Below are 27,974 nucleotides of genomic sequence, written 5' to 3'. Positions count from 1 at the left end.
AACAAATCTGTATATTGCATATTAAGTGAGACGGTGATGGTAAAAATGTAAAATTGGAGGAAAAAATTCTGCATTTCAATGAGAAACACTGTTTGCTTTCAATTTGCTCAAAACTCTTTTGTCATGTCACTCGAAAAAATATACGCATTCCCTCAAGAAAATTCACTTATAACCACATTCATTTACATTCGGTGGTCGCATGGTTTCTCAAGAAATGGAGATCTTTCGGAAGAGCAACAGCGTTTGAATATAATTTTCTTTCCATCTCTATGTCCCTTGACGGTCTCCATAGTATTTAGTTTTTGTATATAAAAAAAAAATCTCATAACTACACTTAATAATTTCAATAGATTTGTCTCGTATAGTTGCTTTTTATATTAGGAATCATGATTTTCAGGGGTCCTTGTGCTTTTATAAGTGTAGTTTGAGGTTCTCCACCGTGTACTTTGTATGCACAGCCTGGAAAGCTGTTCAATGGTTGACTGGAGATGTCTTCTCTGGGGTTTTTAGTTTGACTATTTAAACATGCTGATTAGCAGGAATGACATCCTCAGATTCGTTCAGTGGAGCGTTACACTGCTCATGCTGTACAGTTACATGAGGCTGGTCGCTCTTTAAAGTCTTCATGAAAACCTGACGGGGTTGATCATTCAGAGGATCTGCATGGATACGGAGGATGTGACAAATAAATCAATGACATAACTGTGGAAGATGTAGCGGTTTTTCCATTATTTTTATTTGTCTACTGAAAATCATGCCTTTATTGCTTTATCTCGAGTTTCAAAATGTTGAGTCGGATGTATTTCTAAACAAGATCATCTACTGTGAAGTCATAGACTGTCACACGTGTTAGTGCTGGGAGGATATATTTAACCAAGGGGAGAATTAAGACAGGGCAAGGGCACATCTTACATTTGTCTTTCAAACTTTGACACATTTTTGACACAATTTGAAGCATAAGCCACTAGTCAGATATTTTGTTATGTAGAAAAATAAAATGCATACATTTAAAGTGACTTAAAATCTTTTTGAGACCACAGTATATCTTGCATATTCCCATATGCATGATCTGCTTAGATACGTCTTACAAGTTAGTCAAGTTGTTTTTTTTTTCTTCATTTTATTTATTTATTTATTTATTTTTATACATAAGTTACATAAAAACCGATTACTTCTAGTTGGCCAGACTAGTTCATAATGTAGATTAGTAGTAACTAGTTCAGACTAGTAACAATTACCATAAAGGTGTGTAAGAAGAATTTTAGGTAACACTTTAGAATAGGTAACACTTGTTAACTATTAACTACGACATTTCTCTCAATAAATTCATAATTTGCTGCTTATTAATAGTTAGTAAGGTAGTTGTTAGGTTTAGGTATTGGGTAAGATTAGGGATGTAGAATAAGGTCAAGTAGAATAAGGCATTAATATGTTCTTAATTAGCACTAATACATGGCTAATAATCTAGTAATATGCATGCTAATAAACATCCACATATGTGTATAAATAATGTAAATCAAATATGATGCATTAGGCTTTTGAGCAACATCTGTATCTCAAAGAAAAATATCAATCATCATGGATTACATTGCATTATATATTTTGCTCCTCATATTAAAAACTACAGAGCTTTGATCATAAAACGAAACACTTAAATGTCATCTTACGAAGACATAATATTGGGAAATAAAGAGTAACAACTGATATACAGTAAGCATTTGAAGTAGTCTGTTTTACTGTTATAAAGATCTCATTTATATTCCATTAGAATTTCATCATACTTTTTGGCCATATAAATAACACCTGCACCACATTTAATATTTTTGCTCAGTTTGAGTCTCTAAAAAACACAGAGATGTTTTTCCCTCCTTGAACAGAGCTCCATTTTCTTATACTATATGCATCATAAAGGCATGATGTATCACAAATGACACAAAAATTGGTGTTATTTCACACACACACACACACACACACACACACACACACACACACACACACACACACACACACACACACACACACACACACACACACACACACACGAACAAAGAAAAAAAACTTTTTTTCTAGAGTTTCTAAAATGGTTCAATAAATATTCCATTAATAAAAAATTAAATCAATCATACTATTATTCATGTCAGACTTTCCCAGGTTAAATATGTGAAAGTGGAACCATCTAGTGGTTAAAGTGTAGGACTACATCTTTCATATCATCCTACTCATGTCAGTAAACAGAGCAAACAGTGGAAAATCACATTGATGACCTGTTTCAAGACTCAAGATGGATTTTTTTTGTTTTTCTCCATGTGATTGATTTTAAGCTAATATTGTACAGTATGTACATTTTAGGGGATCCCCTAAAACACTGTTAAAATGCTGTTTAAGTTTGGTTTTGAAACCATTGGTAAGAATATGAGCATGTGAACACAGTACATCTTACTGCACAGAACAATCTGCCTTTCTGTAAAACACAATACATTCATTCTGAAACCAATCATTCATATCTGTTTATCTAAATCATCATGCTTTCTTACACAAGTAATGGCCCTATGGCTGCTGAAAACACACTACAATAGATGGCACAAACTAAGTACATCTCTACAGACGAGGCGCGCGTCCTACTCATTATTGTGGCCCATATTTTTGAAGGATGTGGTTGCTATTTGCAGCTTCCTGTCGTGCTCTGAGGTGCGCATGAGGAGCGACGTGACAGTCAAAAGCATCTTTGTCTTGGAGAAATTCAGACGGTTGTCCTTTGTGTAGTTTTTAGTTTGGGCAGTGGATCTGAGGACCACCGACTGACTCAAAGGGACTGGGATTTCTTAAGGAGTTGGGGTGAATTTTAAAGGGAGGGAGCCATGGCCTCCCTCCTGATGCGAATCTTTCGGCTGGGTGTGGAGAAAAAGCGAGTTCGGCACTACGAAAACCTGAAGAGGGATGTGGATCCACACCAGACGTGGGAGACTATGGGAGAACTGGGAGATGGAGCTTTTGGGAAGGTCTATAAGGTAAGGGGATCAAATCATGAGGTTCAGTTTTCTGTTAAATGCAAAGTAACAGAACACTCTTGTAATATATCTATCTGGGGTCACTTAATTCAAACTGTTTTTAAGTGAAAAAAAAACAACAACAAAAAACTGAATGTTTAAAGAATGATAAAACTAGTCTGGGCCTTTAAAAAGGCATAGCCTGATCTAATCTCGTCATTTCAAGGAAACCCCTCCCTCTTCAGATTGAAATGTCAACTAAAGTGACAAATACGGTTTGCAAGTAACTGTGTCTTGCTCAGTCTACCTCTTATAACATTTCATGAACATGCTTAATGACAAGAATGATTAAAAGTTAATAGAATGAATACAGAACGATTCACAATTTAAATACAAGAGTTTTTTATCACGCTGTTTGACCCCATTTGATATTATTTTAGGAATAAATCTAGGTTTAACTAACAAATATTTATCCATAAATATATAAATATCACACAGATGAGAAAATAGTGCTATTGTTCACAATATTATTCGCAAATGCTCACAGCCGATTCACAGACGCTGACATTCAGAACAACAGCACGACTGCAAATCTGATTCTTTACACAAAAGATCAATAAAAAATAGTTAATATTTAGTAACTCACATTTCAGAAGCACTATTGCCAGTTATTTCGTTTTTTTTTTTTTTTTTGCTCTGTCTGCTGTTCCAAACGAAGTCTAAGAAGTGTTCCACTTGATTTGTTGCTCAGAATGTTTTTTTTTTTCGTGCCTAAATGAATCAGTTTCTTTGAATCGGTTGAGTGCACGATTCAGTGATTCATTCATAAGAAACGCCATTCAACGCCAACTGTTGGTTTAATGATGTAGCCTGCGATTCAGATTTTTATTTTGGTTCCCAGAAAGTTCTGGAAAGTCTTTGGTTACAAAAAGAATCTTCATAGAATGTTCCTAGAATGTTATTATTTGGTTCTCAAAAGTAACCATAAGGGAACGGCAGGGGAGGACCGGATGTTTGTGGAAGATGAGATACATAATCTGTGGTTTAGGCTGTCAACATGATCATTGTTGTGATGTCATTACATTACACAATGAACTCTTGTATGTACATAATGTGTAAACAAATGAAGCAGTTTGTAGATAATCCAATTCAATGCAGTCTACCTGAATATTTACTGTATAGATCTAGAAAAAACTTAATTTGAACGATTCATTAAACTTTATTTTAAGCAAACAAATAAATATAACAATTACCTTTTTGAAAACATTTTTTATTTATAGGTTTCTAAGGTGACAGAAAATGGAGGCATAGTGCTACACTGTGGTTAGGCAACTTCCTGTTAAACCAAAATGTGAAAGATCAAAGATGGCTTCCTGTTAGTGTTTTCAAGCTCACATCAACCTCTCTTTCTGCATATAGCTTTCTGAAACTGAAATGTGCCTTGCAGCTGAACAGCTTTCAGTATCTTTGCAGATTGTACATAGTTTTGCATCATGGCCTGCATCTGTACAGCTGTTAAGTTCTGCTTCCCAGTTTTCAGAACTTCTGAGTACTTTCGTGCACTTTGATTGGAAATACCAAAGGCAAGTGTTACAGTATATTACACTGTTGATCACAGGCACAGAATCAGACGACGGGGGTCCTGGCAGCTGTTAAAGTGATTGAAGTGCGCAGTGAAGAGCAGCTGGACGACTACATCACTGAGATAGACATCCTAGCATCCTGTCGCCACACAAACATCATCTCCTTAATGGACGCCATCTTCTTTGAGGACTGGCTGTGGGTAAGGAACACCCCACCACCTACTTTTATGTGTTGAGAGTTAATGTTCATTTAAAACTTACCAGAAGTATTTTCCCCCTCATTTATTTATAGGGACTATAAATACAAAACTAAATTGGAAGCTTTAAGACAGTAAGAAGTAACTTGAATTACTTATTTAAATTTATGAATTTAGCAGACGCTTTTATCCAAAGCGACTTTCAGTGCATTCAGGCTAACATTTCTTATCTAACATGTGTTCCATGGGACTCGAACCCACAACCTTGTGCTGCTAACACAATGCTCTACCACTTGAGCCACAGGAACATATTTATTTGAAAAAGTGTTGAAATTTTCTTGTAAATGTAAAAGTTATTTTACTAGTTATTTGAAAAAAAGTAAACTGATTAAGTAACTTGTAATGCGCTAACCCCAACACTGGTTTTGCTTTCTATAAGTCTGCATAAATAAAGACACCGTCCTATATAGCTTGACTATTATAATTTTTTTATTTTCTCTGTATGCTTCGTCTTTTTAGATCCTGATCGAGTACTGTCCTGGAGGCGCTCTGGATGATATCATGTTGGGTAGGTGACTTGACACTTTTCAGTCATTTATGGTAGTATCTGTAAGGCATTATGATAATTTGTCCATACTGCGTGTGTTTCAGAACTGGAGCGTGGCCTTACAGAGCAGCAGATCAGTGAGGTGTGCTGTCAGTCTCTGCAGGCTCTGTCTTACCTGCACCAGCATCACATTATACACAGAGACCTGAAGGCGGGCAACATTCTGCTCACCATGGATGGACAGGTCAAACTAGGTAAAGATATACTGTTCTCTCACATGTTTGGTCTAAATACAGTCTGTGCTTTATCAGTTTATATTCTCTTTCATACAGCTGACTTTGGTGTGTCTGCGAAAAATGACAATACCCTCCAAAAACGATCAACTTTCATTGGAACTCCATACTGGTGAGACTCTCATACACTTGGTCAAATGCTCTTGCTGTCATTGTTTACTCACTTTCTTTTATGTTTTTTCATACAAGAAAAAACTTGTACAGATCAACATGAGACAGAATGATCATTTTGGGTGAACTATACCTATCGAACCTCATAAAAAGAAACAATTAAATTACTCTTATAGTGATTGCTTTACTTAATACAGCCCTCTAGCCAAAGAACATTAGATCATAATATTTTGTCTTTTAAGGATGGCACCTGAGGTGATAATGTGTGAGACGTCAAAGGACAATCCCTACACGACCAAAGCTGACATCTGGTCACTGGGCATCACTTTAATCGAGGCCGCTGAGATGGAGCCTCCTCATCATTCTCTCAACCCCATGAGGGTCTTGCTGAAGATCACCAAATCTCCACCACCCACACTCTCCAATCCACGCCAATGGTGGGTCACCCCTTCCTCATCCCCTCTCTAGATCTTCTGGGGTTTCGGCTTAAGCTTTATCTTGTTTTTTTGTTTTTTTGTTTTTTCGCTGTCAGGTCATCGCATTTCCAAGATTTTCTACGGAGAACCTTGCAGAAGAATCCAGAGTCTCGTTGGGGAGCCCAACAGCTCATGGCCCATCCTTTCTCTTATGCAGGACGAGATGGACGAGCCCTTAAAGAACTCATCGCCGAGGCCAAAGCAGAGGTCACTGAGGTCATAGAGGCTGAGGTAAAGACACAGGTCAATGACAGGAACATGCTGTTATTTTGAACTTTCTATCCATCCAAAAAATCCTGAAAATACATTTTCCACAAAAATAGTAATTAGTGATATTAATAAGAAATTTTTATTGAGCACCAAATCAGCAAATTAGAATGCTTCCTGAAGGATTTCACTGAATACTGGAGGAATGATGCTGAAAATTTAGCTTTGCATCACAAGAATAACATACATTTTAAAATATATATCAAAACAGAGAACAGTTATTTTAACTTTAAATAACAGCCTATGTTAGACTTCTTTCAAAAACATCTGACCCCAAACTTTTGAGCAGTGGTGTAATTAAGAAAATAACAATTAATCATGATTTTAACCTTTTGGTTATACCGCATGACCTATTTGAAAAGTCATTATCCCCTTTTGTTGGCCTTGTCAAACAAACATAATCCATGTGTTCAGCAGTACACCGATTAATATATCTTTTTCTGCATCTTTTCCTCTGTAGTCTTTATTAGATCTCGAATGTTCTGCGAAGGAGATGATCACTGCAGAGTCGGAGCAAACAGTGCCACAACCAGAACAAGTTGCTGAAGAACAAGGACCACCAGAGCCTGAGACCCCTCAGAAAACCTCTGTTCCAGAAGCTGTTCCTCAATCTCCCACTGACTCCGAGCCAATAGTTGAGGTTAAAGTGACCCGCAGGGCTTCACAGGCCACAGACAAAGCTCAGAAGAAGTCAAGACGCCTTTCGGTTCCAGGAAATCTCCTCTCGTTTTTTACTGGAGGCTCCCGACGCAAGTCTGGATTCTGGGGTGACAATCCACTTCTTCAAGGAAGTAAGGGCTCAGAGGTTTCAAGTGCAGCTTTGGAAACTGTGGAAACTTGCCCTTCAGATGGCAAAGAAAGCGAAAGCACTGATAAACTGAAGGAGCGAACATCTGACGTAGTTGATGCTCCAAGAACTGAGGCTGCTGACACCAAAGACAAGGAAACTAAAGTAGATACTGACAAGGAGTTAGCCCAAACCTCAAACCCTTCAAGCACACCACCACAAACAGTGTTACCAACAGATTCCTCAGAAAAGGAAACACTAGATCTCACCAAGGAGGACAATGAAAATGTGAAGTCTGACGATTCAGGAAACAATGACCAAACGTTTTGGAAATCCCTCCAAACACCTGCTATTATCAAGGAAGAAACAGCACATCCACAAAGCACACCAATCATAGCTTTGTGTCTGGAAACACCACTAGCAAAAAGGACTGAAAAGAATGAGGGACTTTATAAATATGAGTACCTTGACTTGGCCTGTCCTTTGAAAACCTGCAATTCATCTCCAGCTTTAGATATAAGCAAAATCTTAACTGTAGAGATGCCTTCTAATAATGCTCCCGAAGACGTTTCTGACCTCAAAAAAGCACAACAGATGACTGAACCATCAGAAAATGACACTGTTGAAGGAAGAACCAAGGAAGATGTAGAAGAACCAGGAGAACTGGAGACAGATGGAGGAACGGTGGATGCAACAAAAGAAGAAATCAGTGAAAATGGCAAGGACTTCGATGAAGTGAAGGAAGAACATATAACCGCCAACGAAGATGACATTACCATGAAGGTAGAGTGTGAGGATCTCAAGGAAGAGCATGTTACTACTGAGATAGGCCATGAAGAAGTCAACTCAAGCAATGAAAAGTCTGAGGAAGAGCAAAGCTGTGAAAAAGACCAAGATCTTTATATAGAAACAGAGGAAGAGGAGCATTCATCCAACAAGGAAGATGTTGAACATGAAGATTTAGACTCAAGAAACGAAAACAGCGAGAACACAAGAAAATCTGACGAGGAGGTAGAAATACCAGCCCGGGATGAGATGACCACTGGTTCACAGGTGGCAGAGATACCCTGTCAAAATCAAGAAGAGACCAGTTCTGAAGGAGAAAAGATCATCGTTGGTACTCCTGGTGATCAAGACAGAGCAAGTCCAACAGAAGTCTGTTCTGAAAAGAAAGAAGATGGGACAGACTCTGAACAAGAGCTTCACATGGAAACTAGTAAACAGAACGTTACAGAAGAGCACTCAAAACCTCTTGGTGAAGATGCAACAGATGTTACTGGACCAAAGTTGAAAAAGCAAGTGATGTTTGTAGTTCAAGAGGAAATGAATGAGCAAGAAAGGCCACTTGCAAATGGCTTGAAGAATTTAGACTTAATACCACCTCATGAATCGAATGGATCCACACCTAAGGAAACAGACGAAGACATGATTGCACCTCTTTCTCCTACTGAGCCTCCACTGTCTCCTGGGATTGAAGGGGTAAGTCTGAAATAAACGTCTAGCTAAAAACCAGCGGGCTAATTCAACATGTGCAAACTGTTCTCATTTTGTATTAATTCAGGAATTGCACCCAAGCAGGCGAACCGTTAAAAGGACGCGTAAATTTATGGTGGACGGTCGTGAGATCAGTGTCACCACTTCCAAAGTGGTTAGTGAGGGAGACATGAAGGAGCAACAGCTTCGCTGCAACAGGTAATGAGTCTTTGTGCTTTATAGTGGACATGGGTGAGTGGACGTGTCAATTCATAACTTCTTGGGTGTTTTCAGACGGCAGGAACTGCATGCGTTGAAACTCTTGCAGAGAGAAGAGCAGAGAGAACATGCCCAGCTTGAGCAGAAGCTACAGCAGCAGCGAGAGCAGATGTTCCGTCACATAGAACAAGAGATGACTGTAAGCCACAAGAACAAAAGCCCTTTGGCCTCAGTTAACAACATTAGACGTGCTATTAAACAGAAATGTTTCCATTCAGGTTCTTGACTGAAGTACATAACATGCACTTTATACAATAACCTTTACTAATGTTACGTTGACATGCAAGAACTCGTTTTTACAAAGCTGATTCTAAGGCACATTTCACAATTAATATTTCTAAATGTTTCATACTGTAAATTAAGTATTTGTTTTATTATTTGAAGAGTTTATTTGCAAAAACAGATAACTATTAATTTTCTTAAATCATGTTTTTATTGTGTCTTATTGTGTTAGTTCGCTATAATTTTCTTTTTATTATTATTTAATCAAAACAACCCAACACTGATTGGAATGGAGGACAAAAAACAACAACAATATGATTTTTGAAAATTTTTGCATATGTACTTTTCTTCTTTTTTCTCTTTTTCTTGTAACTTTTAAAAATAATTGTATTGATTATAATAATTATATTATTTAATATGAATCATTTAATGAATTATTATGTAATTTTGTAAGCATAACACAAGTAGAAAAATGTCAACTAAAAATTATTTTTGTATTTTTATTGTTTACTGGGCAATACTATTGCTTTTTAAAAATGGTTATTGTTAATAAAGCTAAAAATAAAGCTAAAACAATTAATTATAAATATTAGAAAAAAAAATCTATACACACATACATGTATAATGTGTGTGTGTGTGTGTTTGTGTATAAAGTGGAAATGACAAAAGTTGCCTTGGCAATTAACTGTAATAACATAAGACTAAAAATGACTAAAATTAAACCTAAAATAAATTTATTTTGAATGCATTTGTATTATTGTATTAAGGTATAAAAATGAATAAAAATGACAAAACCACATAAAACAATTACTTAAACTAAACTACAATGAAAACAAAATATAAAAACGAAAGCTCATTCAAAAGACTGTAGCAATAATACTGAATTGTAAGTGTGATCAATCTATTAGAACAGTCTCCTCGATAAGCTGCATGATGTGATTATTCTTAACCATATTCATAACCATAAGTACGAGCACTTGAAATAATGAATGTTTGTCCTGTTGAAGAGTAAGAAGCAGTACTATGATGGGGAGCTTGAGAGACTTGAGAAACAGTACCAGCACCAAAGCAGCCAGATGGAGGCTGAGCACACATCGCGGCTCAGGGAGGACGCACGCAGACTCAAGGCCCAGCAGGAGAAAGAGCTGAGCCGCAAGAGCAGCGCACTGAAAGCGGACCCTAAAGAGGTACGGACTGCTGCATTTAGCCACACTTGCACTGCATTAGGCTCAAACACATGGAGACAGTCTCTCATGTGCGTCTATTTGTGCTTTAGGAGCAGCGGTTCCTGCAGAAGCAGCAGCAGGAGCTGAATGAAGCTCTGCAGAAGGGCGTTCAGGAACATAAGAGGAAGGTGGCTTCCATGGAGTGGGAGATTACTGTCAAATCTCAGCAGCTCAAGCGAGGTTAATATGCCACTGCTAATACACTTGTTTATTATGTAATTTGTACAAAAATCATGCAGTTTATTAATCTTTAAAATACACTTTTAAATATAAAGGTTCCAGAAGCTGGGTTTTCACAATAATTCCGAACAAGAAAATTATTGGGTTCCACAAAGAACCTTATCATGAAGAGTTCTAAAAAAAAAAAAAAAATCCTTTAGTGTAAAGAACATTTTAATAATCTGAAGCAAGAGTCTCACATAAAATAAAATAAGTTATCAGTTAATTAAATTAGGAATAAAAATGTAAAGAAATAGCTTCTTAAACTTCTTAAATGTTCTTAGATGTATCACAAATCTGTGTCTAAAAATGTGGTTAAATGTAACAGTAAATAATAAATCGATAGATATTTTTTGAAATACAAATTTTAAATTGCATTAATTTGTCTGTTTGTAAAATGTAAAGAATCAGTAATCACATTTGTAATCACAAAAGAAAGATGTGTCAACAAATAACAATCGATAAATCATTTTTAAATGCAATTTTGTCAAATGCACTGACTTGTCAAATTAAAAAGTGATATATCTATTATTTTGATGTTACATTTAATGACATTTTAAACATGAATTAAATATATATTTGTTTACAATAAAAATAATTAAGTAAAATGATATACTGTATGTATATATATATATATATATTGAATTAAATATATATTTGTTTACAATAAAAATAATTAAGTAAAATGATATACTGTATGTATATATATATATATATATATATATATTCATTTTAAAAAATTAGTTTGAGAAATTGTTTGAAATGACTTTTATTAAATACATTTAAAATGAATTCATTATTTTTGATGTGGTAAAATGTCCTCCATAGGTCATTCTTGTATTTTATGTGTACAGTAAAGTTGCACGTACAGAGCACTGTAACAGTAAATAAATAGTGTGCATTGTACACATTCTGTATACAGAAGAAGGTTTGGTAGTATGTGATTCTAAACATACTCTGTCCTTCCTTCTTAAGCTCGCGAGGCAGTGATTTGGGAGTTAGAACAGCGCCACCTACAGGAGAAGTACCATTTATTCAAACAGCAGGTGAAGGAGCAGTACTCCCTTCAAAGACAGCAGCTGACCAAGAGACACAACAAGGTCAATTATGCAGCACCCTCCAAAAGCTTTATCTTCTTTTTTCTTCTGTACCTTATCCTGACCAGTCTGTGGTTCTGTTCTCTCATATGGTAGGATAAGGAGAGAGCGTCTCGGTTCCAGCAAGCTCTACTGGAGGAGCAGAAGTCATTGCAGGCCCAAGAGAGAGTCTCCTTCCAGAAGGCCCAAAAAGCTGAAGCAAAGTCCTGTTTGAATCAGTTCAAGAATGAGCTCAGAAAGCAAGGTCTGAGTGGACCTGAGCAGCGACAACGTCTCACACAGGTTTGGATTCAGAAGAAACAAAACAACATGCAGCAAATTCAACCTACGGTGTACTTAATAAAACTGGTTTTCCCTCTCAGTTCTTATCAGAGGAGGAGGCAAGACAGAAGCAAGAGAGACAGAGTCTACAAGAGAGTCATGAGAACCAACTGAAAGTGGTGCAGGAACAATGTGATGCCAGCGCAGCTGAACTACAGCAGCTTCAGGTACATCAGCGTCAGCCTGGGAACAGCCTTGAGGTGTTTTCATCTTCAGGGAATGTGGTTCTCAGTGTCTGTGTGTGTGGATTTCAGAACGAGAAGCTCCAAATTCTTGTGGACATGGAGAAGAAAAAGATCAAAGCTCTGGAGGACGAACACACTCTGGAGCTCAACGAATGGAGAGATAAGCTTGCATGTAGAAAAGAGGTATCGGAGGGAATAGTAAAGCTAAGAGGTTTAAAGCCTTTTTAATTGGGAAAAAAACTTGACGACCGTTGTATGTTTATGTTCAGGTGTTAGAAGAAGACCTCGCTCGCAGACGTAGAGAAAAAGAGGGAAACAGGAGACGAAGCAGTGAGCCAGAAAACCGGCATGCAGCTCGCCGTTCAAAGTTCTTCCATAATCTAAGCTTTTCCTGACAAACTTAAGAAATACTCTAAAGCCCAATGTCTTTGTAAACATTATATATGTACATTATATATATGTACACTTCTTTTTGAAAAGTTTGGAAAATTATAGAATTAAATTTTTTTTCTGCATGAAATTTATCAAAAGTGACAGCGAAGACATAAAATGTTAATTTTATTTTGCAATGATATTTCACACTATTATAATTTTTACTTTATTTTTTGAATAAATGTTGGTTAGAGACTACTTTTAAAAACATTATTACCGACCCCAAACTTTTAAACAGTAGTGTATGTATATATGTACTGTATGCATATGTGTGTGTGTGTGTGTGTGTGTTTGTATGGGGCTAGTTGTCATTGGTAAGTCACAATTTTATTATATATTTTTCTTTATTTTCCCCCCAAAACTGATCCTATCATGACAAATTATTCCATTTGATGTGACAACATTAACAAAGTTAAAGTTAAAGTTAGTTTTTAAAATGAATTCAAACTAAGAAAAAAAAGTATATATATATATATATATATATATATACACGCATACACACATTATACATAATACATGTACATAATATATGGACATTGGGGTTATGTTACAGAATATTTTTTTTTGTCTGGAGTATATGTATTTTTGTAAATATGTTTAAATCTGCTTAGCCGTAATTCCTCTGTAAGTGTAACTTGTAGCCTGAAGATGAAGGTTTATGTGTAAATAAAATGTTTAAACTATTGTAGACAAAGAGTCTATACAGATTATATTTCATCTGGATGTATAGTCATGCTCATGCACACCAGCCTGGGCTGTCTGTAAGGCAGCAGAGAAAAAGATTAGACAAAGCTACACCCCAGACCAACATCTGTCTCTTGACTGGAGTCAACAAGATTTCTGTTGAGCTTCTGAAGACAGCAACCTCTTTATGGTAAGGTAAATGCTTTCATATTACTAAACATCTGGATGTATGAAAACATGCAATGTGACATTTGAATTGAATACAACAAATTGGAACATAATATTAAAGGTCATTTATACTGAAAATACTTATTTGATTTAAAGCATTAAAATGTTATTCTGGTAAACCCAGATTTATGTGTACATATGACATATTGCCCAATCTAAATACTTACCTTCAAAAAGGATTTAAAAACATATGAACAATAAAATAGTTTGTTAGAAATGTTAGTAATTTGTCATGTAACTTTCATTTACATTTATGCATTTAGCAGATGCTTTTATTCAAAGTGACTTACAGTGCATTCAGGCTTTTTAACAGTATGTGTGTTCCCAGGGAATCGAACCTACAACCTTTTGCACTGCTGACGCAATGCTCTACTACTGAGCTAAAACATAGCTAAAAATGGTCATACTGCAGGACCATTTAAATGACCTTTAATTTGATAAAAAAGGACAAATTCTTAATGTTAAAATGAACTGCTCAAATAAAAATGTTTATAACAGAAGGTCCAACCTCTAAACATGAAATTACTGATATCACATGATGCAACATTGATATTAAATATTTAAATGTTGCAAACATTTAATAGCAGCAATAATTATTTGTTCAAGATGATTTATGTACAGTATCTGTTGTTGATTTTGTTCTCAGTGATTATGTTTGAAGCAGTACAACATTATAGATAATATAATGAGAATGCTTACTTTAGGCTTTTATAGTATCTTTCATTTCAAAACCATTTTTGAGGGGGTTACAATCACCTAAATTGTTATGGACACCAAATGGATAAGTTGAAAGAGCTGAAGGGCCATCTTACTTGACAGGGAGGCTTTCCTGTCCATTTCTCTCTTGTGTTTCATCTCTGTGAATTTTCTAAAGTACTAATGGTTCCTCCATTAGTGCTGTGGAACTATTAGTTCCTCCATTAGTGTTCAATTATAATTAATTCCAAACAATATGATGGATCTTTTAGATCTTTAATAAATGCCTAACATGCATCTGTTTTCCAGCAATCACTTCCACAAGTATTTATAATGTTCATTCTTTCTCTCTTGTGTACAGTGTTCATTAGGCTCATGTAATGCGTAAAATTGCCTTTGCATTTCAGTAAGCTTAATTCTCTGAATTGTGTGCATATCAAGTTTAAACTAACTCCGTGTGTCTCAATTGTTAGGACCAAAATGGGGCAGTTATGCAAACTTGCATTGTTTGTTTTGGTTCTGATGGCAGTGCTACACAATTAGGTGGAAGTGGGTACAGCCCTGGGGGTGTATCCAGCAGGTGGATCTTTCCCAGTAAGAACCGCAGGACAGCCGGGAGGATACCCAGGAGGACACCCTTCCATTGGAGGAGCATATCCCAACTTCTAATTGGCTGTTTAAACATAAGAGCACAAGGCAAATACAATGTATACTGGACATTTTGTTATAAATAATAACTATTTATGGGAAATAGAAGGAAATTATTAGAATAAAATGTTCACTGATTAGTTTATAGAAATGTCATATTATGGATATATTTCATTATAGTAACCATTTATATTTACAAAATCATCAAAACAACAACACCTTTTTTTTTTATTAGCTGATAAATGAATTTATATTGATTATTTATTCATATCTTCATATCTCTCAGCAGTTTTCTCTTAATGTTCCCTTGTGAATGTGTGGTGCACATTGAATTCTACAGGAAAATAATATATATTTTCAATATTTTATAGACCAAACATTTGCTGGTCTGTTTAAAAGCTAGCAAAATGAAGCCCATTGCTATGGTAACATCACAGAGAACACTGAGGCGTGCGGCACGTTGCTACGAGACCAGGTCTTTCAGAGACAGAACATCATGATCTGGAGGAAGCAATCGGAGGTTCAGCAAACAAAGTGGACAGGAATAAGTCAATTATTCATTCATTTACAAACCGTACAAGGAGCAAACAGTGACAGGTTTTAAAATGCCTGCTGAAATACACAAAATACACAACAAACCCTGAAACCAACAGAAGAGTTTTAAATGACATCACCGGAATGAAGGAGACAGCAAACGTACTTGTACATTTTTTTTGTCCATGCCACAACATTTCAGCTAAAAGACTTTGCATCAAATAATTATAGGTGTATGAAAGATTGCAAATATTAGCCCTTAAAATAAAATCTGTTTCAGATTGATTCAATCACATTTGACTAAAATAAATACAATCCTTAATTAAAATCCACAGTGACATATAATTGCAGAATTGTCTGCCATTAGCAACACAGGATGAATTCAATATAATTTAACATTCATCACATTTGGCTAAAACATTTGAATATATGTTAAATAGTAAAATTGATAACCAAATCAATCTACCAATTTACATTACCTTCAACCAGGCATAATATGAAGGTAAACTGCAAATATGACATACATCACTAGCCCCTTTCACACAGTGAGGCCAGTCAACTGCTGTAAAAAATGGAACGACTGTACAGTACATAGCTACAAAAATGTCCACACAGGCAATGATGTTACATCTTTTTTTCTGGTAAAGCGTCATTCACACATCTGTTTCTGATCAAGTTCTGTGAGATCATTAACCAGAAATGACTTCTCAGCAGCTGCCCCATCTGGTGTTGTGTTTGTAAACATGGAAGGGTCAACGTGGTCAGTCTTTTTGTTGATATTTTCATTTTTCTGTCAAATGTTCACATTCATGCAGCGCTTTTGGCCCAGAGACGTTGCATTATAATTCAAACCAAACTATAGTTGTGGCTAAAAGGGATACAGCTCCGACCAGAATCTAATAATGAAATTAAATGTTCTACTTATTAGATGGTTTTATTAACGTCTACACCAACCTCGACCCTAAAGCAACCCCTAACAATAATGTAAAATTAGTAGTGGTGTCCATTTAAACTATATTAAGCCTTGAAGTTCTGGATAATTAAGGGCGTGGCCACATGAGTGACAGGTGGATTGCCGCTGCTGTCACCTCTGTCGAGTTAGGTGGGCGTGGCTTCAGCAAACAGCTCCCGCCTCTTTTCCCATTTTTGATTATCTGGGCGTGTCGCGCTGCCAAGATGGTGACGGCTGGCTCTGCCAACTTTGAGCTTCAGAAACGCTCTTTAAAAACCTACGGGTGATGTCACGGACAATATGTCCATGTTTTTATAAAGTCTATGGTTCACACGCAACACCATTTTGGCAATTTACTGCTAATGTTATCACTTCCCTTACTAGTAAATTGACGGAATGAATTTACCAGTATTTTTGAAAAGCTCCTGTTCACACATGATCTCTTTAGGGTAATTGACCATTAAAGCAAAGGGGAAATAATTATTCTTATTAATAATGAATGTAATTATTTAATTATTATATATATATAAATGCTGCTGAAAAAAAATAAAGGGGACACTTAACAACACAATGTAACCCACAAGTGTTCCATTTATTTCTTTGAGCAGTTTATATATATATATTAGTGCTGTCAATCGATTAAAAAAAATTAACTAATTAATCGCACAATTTTTTAAAATTAATCGCGATTAATCGCGATTAATCGCAATTAAAAGACTGAAACTTTTTGTATATGTAAATGTAAAATGTAAATAATTAATGTAAACTCAAGACAAAGAAACTATTTAAATTCAAAATATGATTGTTTATTGGAATTTTTTTAACTTGTAACACAGATTTTCTCATGTAAACAACATACCTGCAATAAACCATCAATATCCTCCAAATTAACTGTTGGCTTGAAAGCCATATTTATTACAGAAATAAAAACACAGGCATGTAAGTACCATTTGAATTTCAAAACAATCAATGCCAATAAAATGCCAATAAAAAACAAAAATGATTTCCATGTTGAATTCTAAGTGGACTGCAAAAAAATTCCAAAGTATAGTCATTGCCAGTGCTTTAAGTGGGCCGGTATGCACTGGTACTCAGTACAGCCACTTCCAAATATAGCTCTTGAGCATACCGCCACCTCTCCGTGCGCCCAGAACGTGCTTGTAGCGTACCGGTACGCTCATTTGGACATCTGTTTTAATAGAGGTTTTAATCTTTTACCTGCACTGCCGATTTTCAGAGCGCCCTTCACAATGCAAGCTTCCTAATTCATCCCACCCAGAGCAGAAACTACATTACCCATTCACCCTTAAGTTATACAAGTGAATAGCGCATGTGTCGCTTTTCCCACTGTTAAGTGTCAACAACTCAACGTGGCCGGAGAAGGTGTGTGAAACTCGTTGTGAGTTATACTAAAGCAAAGCTAGGCACAAATTTAGATATTCATTTATCTAATTAATCTATAGCCTATGCACAAAGACAATATGATCTTTTTGTCCCCTTTTTGTTTTAAAGCTTGATGAAGAGAGAGAGCGCAAGTTGCTGCAGCTGAGGAGGACAGTGATGCACGCGTACAGGAGTGATTGACAGTTCGCGGCACTGTGTACAAAAAATACTCCGCTACACAATTATTTCGATATTTTCGTTTAAGCTTATTAACGTTAGCGTTACAGAAAGGTCTGATTTACGCACTGTTACAGTCATTGTTTTTTGTTTTTTTTTAAACAATGACATTTGAGTTCATGATTTTAATGTTGCTGTTTCTTGTGGCAGACTGAATGAAGAGTAATGTTTCTTGTGACAGACTGAAGAGTAATCCGGCAGTTTTATACTGAAACTTTCCGTCTAAAAGTCCTTCCTTGGTCTTATCCATATTTCTTTGCACGTTGAACACACATAGGCCACAACTGGAAATAAAAAAAAAACTGCAACCGCGTTAATTGCGTTATTTTTTTTTAACGCGTTAAATATTTCAAATTAATCGAATGCGTTAACGCGCTAATTTTGACAGCACTAATATATATTTTTAATTACTTTTAACTTTTTACTTGTAGTGTATGTGTGATCTAATATCTCTTTTTATCTACTTTACAAATTAAATATATGTGTATGGTAGTTTCCTCTTCATCAAAACACAGCTTATCTCTCTGTGACAAGAATTGCCTCAAACCCTGTAACTCATCCCCAAATAAAGATGTGTGTGACTGTTCCGAGTATTATGAGGACACTGGTCACATGGTCCGTGCTGCCTGTGTTCCTGTAATATCGCCAGTCCGAGCGATTGTAGTATCCCTGTCCATCAGGGTAATAGCGCCTGTCATCCTCTGAGGAGCCATCGTAGCCGTAGCCATACCTCGGTCTGCCCAGAGAGCCCAGCCCATAGCCGATGACCGCTCCACCGAGAGCCCCCGCGGCTGCAGCACCGGCCAGCTTCAGGCCCTGTCTGCCTTTGCTCTGGGAAGGAGGCGCTTTGGCTGGCACACCCACTCCCTTACCCCTGCCACCAAAACCTCCTCCACGCCTGCAGTTGGCCCAAGGATACAACGACGCCAACAGCAACATCCACACCCAAATAATCAGGACCTTCTGATTACCCATCATGACTGGGGGTCCCTTCTAAAAACAGACAAATAATTGCATAGAAAGGATTTTCAGTCAGAAATTTCTAGTTGATTTGATAACTAATTAGAAAAAAAAACACAGCAAGAAGCACATTTAATTAAATTTGAAATTTTGAAGAAGAAATATTGATTAATATTTATTTACAACATAGAAAACAGTGTTTTTGTACAGTGCAGAAAATTAAAGAAATGTAACAAAAATGGTCTTGTTCCAAATTTTAAAGTTATCAATATAAGTTAGAGTACTTATTTGTATAACTCAATTAGTGTCATATAATAGGTTTTTCTACAATGAAATTATAATACCTGTTATTCTATTTATTTCTATACTTCTTTTATAAGATTTTTGTATTATTGTTATTATTATTATTATATAAATAGCAAAATATTTCACAAATTAAAGATATTCAATATTTTATTACCAACAAACATTATTACAATTAATATAAAATAAAGTATTGCACATAAGATTTACAAATTATTTATCTTTCTTTATCTTAATCTGTTGTTATCATGCAATATTTATTTATAATTGTATGCTTTTATTATTTATATTAGGTATTCTACCCCCACCCCAGCTTTTTATCATCAAATTAAAATTTTTGTTTCAGCTCATTTACTGTTATTATTTTCTTCAACATAATTATTTAAACAATTACAGTGCGGAAAGCGGCACAAGTCATCTGGATCTAATTATACACTCCACTGCACATCCAAAGACGAGTGACCACTGACAACAAGCTATCGTTCTGAATGAGGATTCAGTTGTCAGACTCACCTAGAATGCAACAGTCCTGCAATCTGCATTTGCTGACACACAATGACCCACTTGTTGTGTCATGAATTCATTATCATAAATTTATTAAATTAGACTTTTATTTTGATACCATAAAGTTAATTTCAAACATACCCTAATATAAAAAATAAATAAAACAAAACCGATGAAAATCTTTAGGATACCTCAGAATGCAACATTATATATTGTATTAGATATATTAAATGCTTCATCTCAGTTTTTAGTTCTAAAGCATTTATTCACTTCCATATTTTGCTAATTTCATCAAAGCCCCATCTGCTGCAACAAACAGAAGCATCTTACCTGGCTTCTATTCAGCGCTTGAACTGCTCAACCTCACTGTGACAAGCTGCTCTGTGTTGTAAACAACCACCTTGTGGAACCGTCACTCACCTGAATAGCAGCGAATGACCAGTCAGAGATGCTGAACAGCCCCGCCCACTCCAGAACAAAGGCACAGCAGAGAATGAATTACAGAAGCAGTTTCTATTCAGATTTACATCGCACTGCTTCTACAATCTATTTTACCCTTGTGTCTATTATCCCTGGCCATTAAGTTTGATTATCTCAGTTGTAACAGTAGCAGATCAGTGCTAAGGAATTAATAACATACATCAGGAGAGATCACAAGTTTTTATTACACATGGAAAGTTAATTAATAACAATGTGGAGCAATGAGTTAATGTAGTGTGGCATTGCTGAATGGAGTGTTATATATATATATATTTTTTATACTGCCTATATTGACTCAAATGTGTAAAAATATCAGAAGTATTAAATGTATTATACTAGGAACAACTAAAGGGATCAATAAAAGTTCATGAGAGCTTTTACTTAGGGGTAAATATCCATGAAAGTTCACTGAAATTAACTGTCTCAATCTTTTTATTATCAAGGGTAAAAATGTGCAGATACACTGTAAAATACATTACAAACAAAAGATATTAAATGCTTTTAATACCAATAAACATTATTACAAATATTCTGCAGTTAAATAAAGCAAATACATTACATTTTTCTTCACATTGTCTATTCACATAAAGCGAACTCTACATTTGATCAAATTTTGAATTAGCATTCTTACAGGTTATTATTATTATCATTGTGCATTTTTTGACCCATATGCTTTCCTTTGTAAAAAAAAAAAAGGCTAAGTACAATGCGGTGTATCCAATGAAGCATATTTATAGAAAGTCATGGTACCTTTGGATACTGCTGTATTATAATATTATATATATCACGTTATAATAAAAAAATTTCCTTTTCCTGAGACAGTGCTATTTTGTCACTGTTGGTGCTTTAAGGATTGTGTTGACGAGTGATACATGCCTGCACAGCTTCATCATGTAACAGTAGTTCAATCTGCTAAATTCTGCATGTATTTCTTGATGATACGGCGGATATCTGCATACCTGAAATAAGGGAACAGGAAAAAAAATGAGTGCACATAATGATTTCAAATGACTGTACTGTATAACGTGTGACTCAGTCTGTACCTCTTCTTCACTTTCTGCATCTCTCTTTCTTCTTCCTCTTGCAGTTTAGCAATGAAGCTTTGTAAAACAGGAAGCTCAAACTTGATGTATTGTGCCACCTTGAGGACAAAACGAAGTATTACAAAAACATATGCATACTAATTTGCACTGTGTACTTGTCAAAATGGCTGAATTCAGTGCCCTAACGAATTACTCTTACTATTTCTATAATAAATAGTAATAATTTAGTATGCAATTTTTCTGACCATCTACTTCAGCCAAAATGAGCAGTTTAGAACCATGTGCATTATACAGATTAGAATATTTAATCCCAAAATGCAATGTGCATGGCTTTCCATTGCAAAATTGAAAAATTTGAATATTTTTTTTATTGATATTTTATATATTTTTAAATATATTTGGTTTTAGAATTTTTTTTCTTCACAAAATAAGTTTAATATAAATAAATTTATCCAACTAAATTATTTTTTACGTTTGGAAAATAAATAGATAGAAAAACAAATAATAAACGCAAATGACTAAATCAATAAATGATTATATCACCAAACACGATAAATATAATACATATCTGTTATATGTCATTTCAAGTAATTTTTTTAACTAGTTTGATCTTTGAGTTAAATGCATTTGGGACTTTTCCAAACAAACAAATAATAAATAAATAAATACCGCTGTTCAGAGAAAGAATTGTGAGGAAAAAGTAAGCATCAATTCAAAGATAATGATTAAACAAATGCAACATGCGTCGCAAAAAGATGCTAAAATGAAATAAAATGGACATGTATTAATTTGTTTGGAGATTTAATACTTCATTTATGAATTCTATGTTTTATGAACTATTAAGTTATGTGTTTGGTTAATGGTTACCTTACGATTTATTTAAAATATGATGATATTTGGTCTCTTACATCATGGGTGACCTCTTCCACTTGGTCCGTCTCCATTAGGAACATTTTGCTGACCTGTTCACAAGGGCCTTTCAAAACTCTGAGCGCCAAAGGATGGTCATTCGGCTTCAGCTGATGTCTCTCTGAGTGCAGGGAGGGGAATATGAACTCGGGGACAAAGAAAAGAATGCTATGAGACACATTTCCCAGACAGCAACATAGTGTTGGCCCAGATCCAGCCCACATCTGGCCCGCATGAAATCCATGTGGGCCTGATGTGGGCCAGACCTGGGCCGAAACTGCTTGCTGTCTGGGTTCATTTCAGTTTCGGACGTACCTCCGCTGGTGTGGACGATATAAAGGCTGAATTCATCCGGGCTGTTCTCAATCTTGAACTTGTTGAGCAGCACCCTCATGACCTGTGTTGTCGTCATACAGCTGTTGACGCGGACGTTGGTCACAGAGCCGAATTTAGGCGTAAATACCGCCGTCTGTTTGACATACAGAAACAACTGTGAGCAAAGGGATTTACTAAAGTGCTGACAGTTAACTAAACACGACGCCCACCTTGTGGTTATAAAAGTGGCCGTTGAAGGAGCATCGGTGTCTCTTGAGTCTCCTGATTCCAAGCCGTCGTCCGCTGATTCTCCTTCCGCCGACATCACTCCTGGCCCTGGCGAGACGATCGGAGTGTGTGGGCTCCTGCTGCTCCTCATCTGACAACACATCCAACGAGGCACACACAGTCGTTCAGATACGATGCGTAGACAGTTAACACCGGTAAGTTTTTAGAAAAAAGTCAAGAATGTATTCACCTGCCTCTTCCTCTTCCTTCTCTCCATCACCGAAGTCTTTTGATTGGTCGTCTGTTGTAGCGGCCTCACTGCAATAAATGATTTTGTTTTTATGATTTAAAACAAACAAACAAACAATTATTTCTCGAGGATCACTTGACACTGAAGACTGGAGTAATGGTTGCTTTTGCTATTTCAGTAATACATTTAAAGTGTATTTAAATATAATAGGCTATATTTTATTGAAATAATATTTCACAATATTATTTTCACTGTATTTTTGATCAAATAAATGCAGCCTTTTGGCGCATAAGAGACTTCTTTCAACAACGTAAAAAAAAGTATATATATATTTCTATCAATTTAGTATTTTGGCCCTACTTTTTAAACTACAAACATTAATGTGCATTTTTATTCTAGTTCCACTGTGAAGGCAAAACAAAAAAACAAAAACAAATTTTTTATCGTTTTTACAAACTGAGGTATGAAATTATTTTCTCTGGTAATTCACAGATCTTGTCGATATTAACTTATTGATAATAACCCAAAAGCACCCATAAAACAATTCTATAAATAATAAAATAATTAATAATATTAAAATAAAATCATTCTTTAAACATATGTAAATGTCTGACTTGTATGTGTCGATATCCGTTTCTGAACTCAGAGATGTTAGTGAGGGGCGTGGCCTGCCTGCCTCTTTCTCGTCCTGCATCTGCAGTCTGATTGGCCGCTGTACGCCCCAAAAAACATTGAGCAAACCCTCAATGATCAACTCTCCTTCCTCCTGTGAAAATCACATAGTCAGATATATGACATCCATACAACAGGCTGTAATTGAAAAACTAACCAACTGACCTCTCTGTGTCTCAACTGGAGGGCTTCTCCTTTGTAGTAAAGGTTGTATGTGCTGAGCTGTGAGAGAAGAATGCTCCTGCAACCAAAAAGTGAAGAAAGAAAAGAAAGTGTGGTTTATGAGAATGGCAAGAACAAGGAACCTTGAAGTAACACAGCAAAATGCACTTACTTGCTTACAAATTTGTTTTCGCCGATCTGGACCTTGTCTGAATCCTCACTGTCCATGTCGAGTGAGTGGAAAAACACTAGGAAGGCCTGTAAAGAACGAAGGGATGAACTGAAAAAGAATGTTTAAAACATCTCCTTTGAGAAAAAAAAAGTAGAAGAGAATCTCATGACTTTTCGCCTCATAATCGCAAAAGGACTCCAGGCAAGATTCTCACACAATGAAACACACACAAACTGAACTGTCTTACGCCACATTAATGAACTGTTTCAAGCCTGGAACAAACATTTAGGTCTAACATTTTAGCATTGTTTATAGTTTATATCCTTTTTACTGCTAATGCAAAAGTAATGAACAAGAAATGACTGGTAAATCACAACCAAGCAATAATGTCACAGAATTTGCACATACACACTTTAAAATCAAGGTTCTTCATTGGCAAATGTGACCCTGGACAACAAAACCAGTCATTATTAGTATGGTATAGCCAACAATACATTGCAAAGGTCAAAATTTATGCCAGGAATCATTAGGATATTAAGTAAAGATCATGTTCCATGAAGATATTTTGTAAAATTCTTACTGCAAGATATCAAAACTTAATTATTGATTAGTAATATGCATTACTGAGAACTTATTTTGGACAACTTTAAAGGCGATTTTCTCATTATTTTGCTCCCTCAGATTCCAGATATTCAAATAGTTGTATCTCAGCCAAATATTTTCCTATCCTAAAAAAAAACATAGATCATATTTTTAAGATCTTATTTATTCAGCTTTCAGATGATGTAAAATCTCCATTTCAAAAAAATGGCCCTATGACTAGTTTGTGGTTGAGGGTCATATACAGGTGCGTCTCAATAAATTAGAATGTCGTGGAAAAGTTCATTTATTTCATTCATTTATTTCAGTAATTCAATTCAAATTGTGAAAGTCATGTATTAAATAAATTCAATGCAAACACAGAAGTAGTTTAAGTCTTTGGTTCTTTTAATTATGATGATTTTGGCTCTCATTTAAAAACAAAAACCTACAAATTAATCAATAATCTCAACAAATTAGAATATGCTGACATGCCAATCAGATAATCAACTCAAAACAGCTGTAAAGGTTTCCTGAGCCTTCAAAATGGTCTCTCAGTTTGGTTCACTAGGCTACACAATCATGGGGAAGACTGCTGATCTGACAGTTGTCCAGAAAACAATCACTGACACCCTTCACAAGGAGGGTAAGGCACAAACATTCATTGCCAAATAAGCTGGCTGTTCACAGAGTGCTGTATCCAAGCATGTTAACAGAAAGTTGAGTGGAACGAAGACGTGTTGAAGAAAAAGATGCACAACCAACCAAGAGAACCGCAGCCTTGTGAGGATTGTCAAGCAAAATCGATTCAAGAATTTGGGAGAACTTCACAAAGAATGGACTGAGGCTGGGGTCAAGGCATCAAGAGCCACCACACACAGACATGTCAAAGAATTTGGCTACATTTGTCGTATTCCTCTTGTTAAGCCAGTCCTGAGGCGTCTTACCTAGGCTAAGGAGAAGAAGAACTGGACTGTTGCCATTAGTCCAAAGTCCTCTTTTCAGATGAGAGCAAGTTTTGTATTTCATTTGGAAACCAAGGTCCGAGAGTGCGGAGGAAGGGTGGAGAAGCTCATAACCTAAGTTGCTTGAAGTCCAATGTTAAGTTTCCACAGTTTGTGATGATTTGGGGTGCAATGTTGGTGTTGGTCCATTGTGTTCTTTGGAAACCAAAGTCACTGCACCCATTTACCAAGAAATTTTGGAGTACTTCATGCTTGCTTCTGCTGACCAGCTTTTTGAAGACGTTGATTTCACTTTTCCAGCAGGATTTGGCTCCTGCCCCCACTGCCAAAAGCACCAAAAGTTGGTTAAATGACCACCATGGTCATCATGGTTGGTGTGCTTGACTGGCCAGCAAACTCACCAGTTCTGAACTCATAAAGAATCTATGGGCTATTTTCAAGAGGAAAATGAGAAACAACAGACCAAAAAATGCAGACCTCAGCAGTGCCACAAACTGATCACCTCCATGCCACGCCGAATTGACGCAGTAATTAAAGCAAAAGGAGACCCTACCAAGTATTGAGTACATGTACAGTAAATGAACATACTTTCCAGAAGTCCAACAATTCATTAATTTCATTGGTCTTATGAAGTATTCTTATTTAGTGAGATCGTGAATTGGTGGATTTTTGTTAAATGTGAGCCAAAATTATCACAATTAAAAGAACCAACGACTTAAACTACTTCAGTGTGTGTATGTTTCAATGAAGAACCTTTACAGTAATGGTTCACCCAAAAATTGAAATTCCTCTCATGTTGTTCCAAACCTGACTTTCTGTCTTCTGCGGAATATAAAAGAAGATATTCGAAAGAATGTTGGTAAACAAATAGGTACAGTATGGTGACAAACTGACTTCCATTGTCTACACTTTGTTCATTCTTCAAAATACATTGTTCATTCTTCAAAATATATTCATTCATGTTCTACATACAGGTTTGGAATGTCATGAGGGTGAGTAAATCATTTTTGGGTGATATCCCTTAACATCCATTGGACTTTTCAATTACATTAAAGGTTCTTTAGATTTTTGAAAAGTTCTACACACAGAACTATTCACTGAGAGGTTCTTTGAGAAACAAAATATGGGTCTTCAATGGCATCACTGTGAAAAACCCTTTTGAGACCTTTATTTGCGACCTGAATTCAATTTTTAAACCAACATTTCATCCATTTTGAGTCAGTTTATCTGAATTGATATTTGATAATGTACCTGTAAAAGTCAAGATGACAAACTCACTGTTCAAGCAGCACGTGGGAGAATCCAGCGAAGTCAGTGAAAGCAACTCAGAGTCTGGCACACACATCAGATTATACGACTGTACCAGTCGGCAAACATGGAAGTCTTGGAAGTCATCTCAGCATGAAAATAGCTGTGCCGCAGATGAAAGTGTGTCGTTGCAAGCTAAAGGAGTCTTTCCCCCTCCCTATAAGACTCTTCCTCATTGCAAACGTTCAGTCAGGAAGTCGCAGCTATTTTCTCTTGGGTCAGACTTCCTCCCATACGCCGCAGATATGCACACTCTGCCCTCAACTACAGTTCAACATGCACGTCAAGATAATTACTAGCACAGATAGCCACCGTTTTGATGTTTTGCTGGGCCTGACAGGAAATACGCTACATAAACAGGCCTGTGGATTGTCCATTGGGGCAGATGTTAACACACCGTCCCTTGAATGCAATACTAGTGAACACATAATGTCCTTTATTTAACTGAAAAGTGTGCTTACCAAAGTAATAAAATGAATAGAAATATGCTTCATGTAAACATTTATATCTTTAAAATCTCAGTATTGTGAGAGTGCTGTGTGTGCCAAAGCCTTATTTCCCTACGTGTGTTTCTTTCTCCATATACAAGACTTTTATTCTGAGGAGGCACATGTTTAATATAATAATGAATTGTTTCTCCGTGTTTGAGGAAGCAAAGGTGACCCAGAAAAAGTGGAAGCTTTATAGGTTATGATGTGAATGGTGCCAGTTATACTATGAGTAGGTTTCGACTCATAAACCAGAGTGAAACAGAGTCAAAGAGATAAAGAGAGAGAGAAGAGAAGGGATGACTCAATTGATGCAAAGGCTGCTTTCACTTGTGCTGCCTGCTTGAATTTGTATCTGTTCCTCTGGTAACAAGCGGGTTTGAGCACTGCATTGCCATCTTGTGGATGCTTATATAACTGATTCAAGATATCTTGGTCACTGGGATACTGTTTACATACCAATTAAAGGGTTAGTTCCCGAAATATGTATCTAACACAGTTCATGATTTTATGCCCATTACTTCCCAATTAAAACAAGTAAATACATATAACATTACAATATACTGTGCCAC

The 27,974-nt window shown here is 36.1% G+C and overlaps 3 protein-coding genes across 5 annotated transcripts; 1 reads left to right on the top strand and 2 right to left on the bottom strand.

Annotated features, from left to right (window-relative positions):
• Positions 1-2,654: 2,654 nt before the first annotated feature.
• Positions 2,655-12,834, top strand: LOC113109772 (serine/threonine-protein kinase 10-like). Its single transcript, XM_026273526.1, has 17 exons — positions 2,655-3,008; positions 4,606-4,770; positions 5,287-5,335; positions 5,419-5,568; positions 5,647-5,719; positions 5,961-6,155; positions 6,251-6,425; positions 6,922-8,727; positions 8,810-8,940; positions 9,016-9,139; positions 10,230-10,409; positions 10,499-10,628; positions 11,643-11,767; positions 11,861-12,046; positions 12,127-12,252; positions 12,340-12,453; positions 12,540-12,834. Exons 1-17 carry the CDS (start codon positions 2,859-2,861, stop codon positions 12,663-12,665), a joined length of 4,005 nt encoding a protein of 1,334 aa, XP_026129311.1. The 5' UTR covers positions 2,655-2,858; the 3' UTR covers positions 12,666-12,834.
• A 5,752-nt stretch (positions 12,835-18,586) lies between these two features.
• On the bottom strand, positions 18,587-20,228 carry LOC113110460 (shadow of prion protein-like). Its single transcript, XM_026274643.1, has 2 exons — positions 20,162-20,228; positions 18,587-19,057 (listed from the first exon to the last, which is right to left on the bottom strand). The coding sequence occupies exon 2, from the start codon at positions 19,040-19,042 to the stop codon at positions 18,620-18,622; it is 423 nt and encodes a 140-aa protein (XP_026130428.1). The 5' UTR covers positions 19,043-19,057; positions 20,162-20,228; the 3' UTR covers positions 18,587-18,619.
• A 770-nt stretch (positions 20,229-20,998) lies between these two features.
• LOC113109770 (ras association domain-containing protein 2-like) lies at positions 20,999-27,039 on the bottom strand. 3 transcript variants are annotated; one of them, XM_026273518.1, is made up of 10 exons: positions 26,858-27,039; positions 24,063-24,170; positions 23,894-23,969; positions 23,671-23,822; positions 23,057-23,124; positions 22,809-22,957; positions 22,579-22,732; positions 22,263-22,384; positions 21,355-21,452; positions 20,999-21,270 (listed from the first exon to the last, which is right to left on the bottom strand). In XM_026273518.1, the coding sequence occupies exons 2-10, from the start codon at positions 24,116-24,118 to the stop codon at positions 21,216-21,218; spliced, it is 930 nt and encodes a 309-aa protein (XP_026129303.1). In that variant the 5' UTR covers positions 24,119-24,170; positions 26,858-27,039; the 3' UTR covers positions 20,999-21,215. The 3 variants fall into 3 exon arrangements, with proteins under 3 accessions (XP_026129303.1, XP_026129301.1, XP_026129302.1); XM_026273516.1 differs by having other exon boundaries at positions 24,063-24,148; XM_026273517.1 differs by having other exon boundaries at positions 24,063-24,148; positions 26,885-27,039.
• Between the last annotated feature and the right edge of the window lie 935 nt (positions 27,040-27,974).

Source organism: Carassius auratus, chromosome 10 (assembly GCF_003368295.1).
Source record: "Carassius auratus strain Wakin chromosome 10, ASM336829v1, whole genome shotgun sequence".
Classification (NCBI taxonomy): domain Eukaryota; kingdom Metazoa; phylum Chordata; class Actinopteri; order Cypriniformes; family Cyprinidae; genus Carassius; species Carassius auratus.
The sequence above is the reverse complement of the archived record's forward strand: the minus strand, read 5'-3'. Positions and strand labels throughout refer to the sequence as shown.

Bases quoted from the DNA above. Each gene is read 5' to 3' on its own strand.
- LOC113109772 (XM_026273526.1), top strand. From the start codon at position 2,859: ATGGCCTCCCTCCTGATGCGAATCTTTCGGCTGGGTGTGGAGAAAAAG. The intron at 8,728-8,809 runs GTAAGTCTGAAA...GTATTAATTCAG, and splicing joins TGTCTCCTGGGATTGAAGGG to GAATTGCACCCAAGCAGGCG. The intron at 11,768-11,860 runs GTCAATTATGCA...CTCATATGGTAG, and splicing joins TGACCAAGAGACACAACAAG to GATAAGGAGAGAGCGTCTCG.
- LOC113109770 (XM_026273518.1), bottom strand. From the start codon at position 24,118: ATGGACAGTGAGGATTCAGACAAGGTCCAGATCGGCGAAAACAAATTT. The intron at 23,823-23,893 runs GTCAGTTGGTTA...TGATTTTCACAG, and splicing joins TCCAGTTGAGACACAGAGAG to GAGGAAGGAGAGTTGATCAT. The intron at 22,385-22,578 runs GTACGTCCGAAA...CCCTGCACTCAG, and splicing joins TATCGTCCACACCAGCGGAG to AGAGACATCAGCTGAAGCCG.
- LOC113110460 (XM_026274643.1), bottom strand. From the start codon at position 19,042: ATGATGGGTAATCAGAAGGTCCTGATTATTTGGGTGTGGATGTTGCTG.